At 36.5% G+C, this 8272-nt stretch overlaps 1 protein-coding gene across 2 annotated transcripts; it reads right to left on the reverse strand.

The window, feature by feature from the left end:
* Positions 1 to 971: 971 nt before the first annotated feature.
* Positions 972 to 7127, reverse strand: LOC108950256. Of its 2 annotated transcripts, none has more exons than XM_018815496.2 (7): positions 5372 to 7127; positions 4911 to 5044; positions 3886 to 3987; positions 3055 to 3262; positions 2570 to 2721; positions 1969 to 2127; positions 972 to 1672 (listed from the first exon to the last, which is right to left on the reverse strand). In XM_018815496.2, exons 1-7 carry the CDS (start codon positions 5562 to 5564, stop codon positions 1469 to 1471), a joined length of 1152 nt encoding a protein of 383 aa, XP_018671041.1. In that variant the 5' UTR covers positions 5565 to 7127; the 3' UTR covers positions 972 to 1468. The 2 variants fall into 2 exon arrangements, with proteins under 2 accessions (XP_018671041.1, XP_026694216.1); XM_026838415.1 differs by having other exon boundaries at positions 972 to 1691.
* Between the last annotated feature and the right edge of the window lie 1145 nt (positions 7128 to 8272).

The following is an 8272-nucleotide window of genomic DNA, read 5'->3' on the forward strand; positions in this document are numbered from 1 at the left end:
AAGAATTCTTTGTAACAAACATTGCATTAGTTTTGAATCCTCATGTTTGTTACAGATTAGGCCGGTGGAAAGTGTTAGAGGTTGGTAGTTAGGGAAGCAGGAAGCTGGAGCTGGAAGCTATAAGGGTTAAATGGGTTAATGGTTGTTTTGTATATTCAGCTGTTAGCAAACAATATAGGGGGGTTGTTTATACTCAATTATTATACAGAAAAAACAGAAACCAAAAAGTAGCAAATACATAAAGAGGTTAGCTACTCTGGATTCGCATATGACGTGGTTGGTAGATTCTTCAATATCACCTTACACACTATTTCCCATTTATATTACACTGCTAATATATTTGCTCCAACCCAATGGTCAGTGGTCACTTATGGCTTGGCCAAATTTTAAGCTGTCATTGCGGTTTTAATGACGCTACAGATATGCTGCCAATTTAACTACACAACTTTCATAATCAACCTCACTGTTTACACTTAATACAATGCACATATATATTGAAAACTGACAATAAACAGTAAACACGCACAAATACGAGTTCGTATCTATACAAGCTGAAGCATAACAAAACCCATGTTAAAATAAGTATAACCTTTAATATTAACCGCGAAAAATTGCCGTAGTAAGTTGAACGGCTATGTTTGCATAATTCACCGATTTACTTACTTTATGAGCTATTCCGCAATAATTAAACGCAAGTTTATTGCGCCAATATATTAATTTTATCAGCTGAGAAAATACAGAAACCTAGATACAAATGCGCATGCGCGGAAACGGTTAACTTTTAATTATTATAGGGGACTAGGTTTTATTCTATTTTGTGCTTTCACGCGAACAATACAATATTTATTTAATTAAATAAAGATATGTATAACATTTATTCAAAAATCAATGGAAAATTATATTTATAATATATTTTTTTAACTTAACGGTCCTCTGCCTCCATCTCGCGGAAAGACATTTTGGATCTAGGATAATATTTGACTACCTAGTTTATTGAAAACCATTGTCTTTAAAAAGTCAAATACACAAATGTTAAGCAAAATATCGTATAAAATATTAAAACAAACTGATTTATCTATAATTTTCGCAATAAGACTAGATATTTAAACATTTTCTAGGAACACAAATTACATAAACGGCATTTGCGGTTAAAATAATGAAAATACAAAGTTCATAGAACGTTCCAACAGTAAATAATACCTGCAGTAGTATACCAAATTTCAATTTGAAAACAAAATACGATACCCTTTAGAACAAGAGAGTTAATGCATCTATTCAGAATGAATGTTCATAACTTATTTATCGTCGCATGGCGGGGAATCGATAGAAATTATAACACGGGTGTTTTGTTTTTCATACACGTCGTGTCCACTTATGTCTTATGAGCTACCATGTATGTAACTTTGTGGTTGAGCTGTCTATCAAACTAAGCAGAATAGCGTAATAGCGGAAACGATCGGTAGAACAATCATGACATTCCAGAATCCACTTTGTTCGTCACAATGCCCCCAATTCCAGAGCTGACGTTCAATTCGGAAATCAACAGAAGTAATTCACAAGCCACGATGTGAGGTGGCACGTGACCGGGATCCGAAATATCCCGAAGAAATCCGGGAACTTCCGAATTCATCCTCCGAAATTGCTCGGCTAGTTCTTGGGGTGCGGGGAAAGCCTGGGTACAAAATAAAGGACTATCCCTCATTTACTACTTTTCCAAACAAAGAAAATGAAAACAATGTCCGTCTTACCCTGTGGGGAAGACGGGACACCTTTCCACTTTATTTTCTTGTCCCGTTTGGTTGTAAACAAAGAAATTTCAAAGAAATATAAAACCGTATCCTCACGACTTCCATAGACCGTTGTTAATTGTTTAAAATACTATAAGGATGTCTGCATATTATGCGTTAAAGGTCTCCCGTCTTTACACATTGTACTATATACAACGTTTACATTAAGATTCAAATTTACCTTGTTTCCAATAACGCTTGGAAATGCGTAAAACTTTTCTGGATGATTGTCCAAATAACATCTTAATATCCTCTGCTTGTCTTCGGATAACTCCACGTCAATGCCTTTGTTTACGCTACGTATCTTGTCAATCGTGCTTTGTGCATCGTATGTTGGTAGCTGCAAAGATATGTATTCCTATTTTGAGTTTGTATTTTAAGTGTTGCCACGTAAAGTACTGTGGGACAGATGGATCTCGTTATCACATAATATTCCATCTTTTCCAATCGTGTTTTAACAATCAACAGTGATATTTTAGAGTCGTGGGGATATGGTTATATAATTCTGTAAATGTTCTTTGTTTATGCTATAATACAATGGGGGAAGATGGGACGCTTAAGCACATATTGCCAAATATTTCCAAAATCAAAATAGAAATCAAAAAATCCGACCATATATATACACTACATTAATAGAGGTCAGAATAATATGTAAAAAAAACATGAAAAAAACGTTGCTAACAGTTACAAACACAGGTTTGGGTGTTATTGTGATCTATTTTACCCGCAGTACTTTATATAACTGAATATATTTAAATAGTCGCACCATAGCAAGCACTTACACCTGACTGAATACACTCCCCAACTTTACGAAGCGCAATCTTTACATCATGGTCACCACCATCCTGCGCACAACTATCCCCGTATGTTGGTAAACAATCATCCGAATCTGGATACGATGGCGAAACTTTTACCTCGATTTTGTCTTTCATTCCTGTAAGTGCAGCAGAGTAACTTTAATTTATTCTTTTGATTACAATGACTTTTGTTCTTACAATTTGTTATTACGAAGTCGTTATAACAAGGGTGGCCTTTAGCTGTAATAAATTCCGCGAATTTTACTCGGATGGTTATAGAGTTGAACGATTTTTGTGTAAAAATATACAGCAAGGATCTGGTCCTACGAAACATGTAACAGAAAAAAAAATAAGACCAGTAAATTGAATGAGACAGTATGTTCACGAAATATATATTTCGCCTATATATGATATTAGCAGTCTCTTATTTGAATAGAAAGGTAGAATTAGTTGATTGTAAGGCTACGTACCCGCTAACTTTCCAAATAAATGAGATAACAACCAGCAAGCATGGGTTACGCCAGACATCTCAACGAATATGCAAGCGTAATATGCAATAAACATAATGCGCATGTCAAGGAAATGTACAGGAAACTTGGCGGCGACAATTTGCGGCATTAGTTGGGCAACTATGACCACAAGTACGCAGGTTATGAAACCTGTTTCAAGGAGACTGACCTAAGAAATGTAATTTCGTTGGAATAAAAATATACAGGTTAAATGCGCATGTTAAGAGGTGTAATGATAAAAGAGGGTGATCGTGTCCTTCAGGTCTTAGGGGCGAACTTTGGCTAAAATTTGGGATTGTCTGGGTGCCCCATCGCGTCTTTCACAATCAGAATGTGCATATACAATATTGGGGTAATGGTCAACTCTGGTCTAAATCCCAGGTCTCATGGCGTGCCTCACTGTAAGACCTCACCCATATAGAATAGAATGTGAATCTACAATGTTGGGGTAATGGGACAACTCTGGTCTAAATCCCAGGTCCAATGGCATGCCTCACTGTAGGACCTCACCCATATAGAACAGAATGTGCATATACAATGTTGGGGTAATGGGCCAACTCTGGTCTAAATCCCAGGTCTCATGGCGTGCCTCACTGTAAGACCTCACCCATATAGAATAGAATGTGCATATAAAATATTGGGGTAATGGTCAACTCTGGTCTAAATCTCAGGTTTCATAACATGCCTCACTGTATGATCTCACCCAAAAGAACCAGGTCGATTTTCCAATGTATACCAACCAGTATTCCATTTGAATAAAAGCCAATTAAGCTTATACATGAAGCAACTTACATATAACCAGTGTGGAACCGGGAAAAAGAAATCAGAATTCAAATCCTCTAGAACGATCGTTGTCAGTTTGGCGATAAAGAAAACTAAGAATACAACGAACACCTGGAGTAGGAAAGGGATTTTAAATTTAAAGCAAGCAAACGATATGGTTTGATGTGATGAGCAATTCTGGTTTAAATTCTATTAGAACCTGGCGTATCTTTTGACATAAGACCTCACTCATACAGAAAGAGCAAACAGAATAACGGTAGTTGTTGAAACTCGCTGTTACGTGGTGTTAACAAAACTATATTTACAGAATTATATAACCGTAACCACCCGAAAACAGCAGATATTATGTGCTAACGGTATCCCATCTTTCCACATCCTGCTATACGTTAATCCTATATTCTCTTGGGTTTTAATATTTAAAATATAAAAACCTGTGAACTTACACATTAGTTGTAAGTACAGCAGCGACATAGCACAACTTGAGTATCTAAACGTCCAAATAAAATGCTAGCGGTCTGCTGCGAAGCAATCAGCGTAAGAAACCCTAGGAGGCGAGAGGGAAGATGCCGTCGGGCCAAGGCGGATATAAAGCGTTTATACTGAGGGCTTGTAACCGCGTGTGTTTAGCATTAAACGAGGCTACATTGGGACTCAACTTATAAGCCTTGAAGATCATATTGACTAATCTTGTGGTATGGAAATCCACTGTACTTGTATTATGTAAATATTGCAGCTTATTGTATAATGCATCATGGCAAAAGGAGATGTGCCCGCGTGATCTTAGTCATTTTACAACACTAAATATATATTAGGGTGGGGTAAGATGGGACGCCTTTTCAATCTATTTTCTTGTCCCATTTGGTAGTAAACAAAGAACATTCAAAGTATAAACCCCTATCCTCACGACTCACATAGACCGTTGTTAACTGTCTAAAACACGATCAGGATATTTAGATAATATGTGCTATGGGTGTCCCATCTTCCTGTACACTATATCATATGCAGCCATAACAAATAAAGTGTTCAACACCTGCCTGTCTTCCCATAAGAAACCTTTCAACATTGTCTCCTTTTCCTGCGATGCAACTTAACTTGTAAGCTCGTGGGTAAGAGGTTTTGTAAGTACCAGGATGCATTCGTTTTAACTCAACAAGAGAAATCTGGAGGCCTAGGATAAAATATAGAATGTGAAGTTTAGTATTGGTGCCCAGACACGTGTAAGTTAATCTATAGGGGCAATACTGAGGTAATGGGACAACTCTGGTCCAAATCCCAGCAGGTCTCATAGCGTGCCAAGCTGTAGGACTTTACCCATACAGAATAGAATTTACATGTACAACGCTGAAATATTTTAATTAGAATACAAACAATTAAATGTGCATAACGTAGATGTTATTCTGTTATAAGCACAACAATTAATATATATTACTTTGTAACACTCGTTTACCAGCAATATACTGAGCCATGATTATACACAAACATTTAAACAGCGTACCTTCTACAACTCCAAGCAGAAACAGACAAACCAGGAACAAAGCAAAAGCTGCCGGACCTGGGACTTGAGGCCAGAACCCTGTCCTTCCTTCAAATATTGCATATGACGTCACAGCGATGGAAAACGACAGCAACGTAAAACTGATGACGTAACGAATGTAATCGAAAGGGGAAGATTCGGAGAAGTTGACCATTATCGATGAAGGGGGTTTCCCATCAGGTGCTACTTTAAACTCTCCCGCCGAAACTTTTTCTTCAATTTAAACAATTTTAACAGTTTCAGTGAAATAATGCTTTAATCTACTACTGTCTCTACACTACTGAATGATAAATACAACGAGCATGCTTGGATTAAATATCTACATGCCAGACATTGCCACGTATTCACGCACATCCTGAATCGTGTAGCTTTAATTGAACGCCCACGCTTGGTTAACAATACGCAGCACAGATTCTAATCAGAAATACACAAACAAAACTAACTCAACGTTAAAATCAGTTTTCGATTGAATTAACCCCGCTGGTTAACACGTAGTCAAGTTATTTTGCGGTTGGATGACGTTTAACCTATATATTCACATTCCTACTGATTATAGGTTGGGGCAAGATGGTTCAGTTATGGGACGTCAAAGTGAATGAAACCATTGACCATCTTGCCCCACCCTACTATATATAACTTAACACATACATTCTGTTGCAATACACGTCTTAGCGACAAAAAGCGAGACTAATAATATACACTTGTTTATGTTAACTAAGCAATATAGCTTTCCATCCTTACAACGCTATTAATGTAACTTAGATCATCGTTTCCTGGTGGCGGCTTCATTCGTTAATCAATGTTTAGCATAAACAAGTCAAGCCACGGTGGAACATCCCACACGGTTGAAATGCTGATCGTGCAGTTGGAGTGCAAGGATCTGAGAGATCCTTACTGCATTTCTTTGCACAAGAGCCGTTTAACTTTATGAACACCAGATCAGGGTCAGATTCGCATATTACAATTATCATATAGTATAATCTTAGGACTGGACTAGAGTTTTATAATCACCATAATGCCTGCCACTACATTAACATTTAATAACTACTTTATAAATAGCTACTTTATAAATGTGTATTTCGCAAAAATCTCGTGCCCAAGTTCAATATAAACTGACCAATGGATATATCATACGAAGGGTTTTAAAACCCACAGACGTAACGCCTGACCTATTATAAACATAGTTTTGAGCGTAGGTTATCTTTTTACGCCATTCACCGCTGGCTTGCTAGTGTCTGCCCTGTTCTACGTCATGGAAAGTTACCGGATACGTTGGGTGTCTGGTCCAATAAACCTTACCATTATAGGTTAGCCTCTAGGGATGACTTAATAAACTGAACACCCAAGAACCGCTCACGCTGTTACAGTTCATTCTTAAGCGAGTATCAACTTGGCCACAAGTGACTTTTTAGGAACACATTTTGATTATAACTTTTTATCGAATATTTTTGTTATTTTACCTTAGTCGTGTTATAGCTACTCTCGTTTTACCTGCTTATTTCATTGTTGTATACGTTAACGTGAAGGAAGCGACAAAAAGCCAATTTAATTCATTCATTCTAAGCCGCCAAACCGGAGGTATTTAAATTTAAACTTTTGCGCGAGTGGGCGACCATATCATATTACAAATAGGCATTGCATGCTCCAATGCGTGCTAACCTGCTGCTTATAACACGCACAATTCGTTTGATAAAAAATGGCTTTTAAAAGTGCAATAAATGTTGAAATAAATACCAAACAGTAGCCTAACCAATAAGGAGGGCTGAATTCATGAGACCAGAGCTTCTACAACTATAAGTTAATCGAGAATACAAAACAATTCAATTTATTGCAATCTGGGTTTAAATTGTCTCGCAACTACCGGAACTGTGTTTCAGTAAACTTGAATATTTGTCGACATTCTGGAACAGCGTTCGAGTTAAAATTCAGCGCTAGCTATTTTATGATTGCTAGTTTAATAAAAAAGAGCTCTAATTCAAGAAACTTAAATTTACAGTTTATAAAAGACACGGAATAGTTAACCATACTGAAGGATAGAAACCAAATATTGAACCAACACCATGATATATCACCAACTCCTACTATTATGTTTTGTATAATACTGTGGGGTAAGATGGGACACCTTTAGCACATAATACAGTAGGGTAGGGGAAGATGGGACACTTATTAGCTCTATTTTCTCGTCCCATTTAGTAGTAAACGAAGAACATTCAATGAATTATAAAACTATATCCTCACGACTCCCATAGACCACCGTCAGTTGTTTTAAACACGATCAGGATACTTAGATATTATGTGCTAAAGAAGTCCCATCTTCCCCCACCCTACTATATCTAAAGATCCTGATCGTGTTTTAAACAATTAATAAGTCTCATAGGAGTCGTGAGGATAGGGTTTTATAATTCTTTGAATGTTCTTTGTTTACTATTAAAAGGGACGAGAAAATGAAATGAAAAGATGTCCCATCTTACCCCACCATACTATTACAATAGGTATAAAATATATTACATAATACAAGGATAATAAATGTATGATTGGTTTCTACAATGAGATTTGATCTTACTAAACTTGGGTGTACAGATATTGCAGAATATTTTATTCTGTTTATAATTATGATTCTGTTGCCGCTAAGTATAACGTTATATTAGAAATAGTTATTCCGAAAAAATATGTTTATTTAATTTTAATCTGATGATAGCAAATGAAACATTTGAATACTGATGACAATTTTTACCAGAATAGTAATTTCTAATAATATATTATGCCTGGTAGCAACAGCAGAAGAACTTAACTATGTTATAAGTTTAATGATTTGTAAAGATATTTAAGATCATTGCTAAGGATCCAAAGTCTAGTGGGGGA

Source organism: Ciona intestinalis, unplaced genomic scaffold (assembly GCF_000224145.3).
Source record: "Ciona intestinalis unplaced genomic scaffold, KH HT000077.2, whole genome shotgun sequence".
Taxonomy (NCBI): Eukaryota; Metazoa; Chordata; class Ascidiacea; order Phlebobranchia; family Cionidae; genus Ciona; species Ciona intestinalis.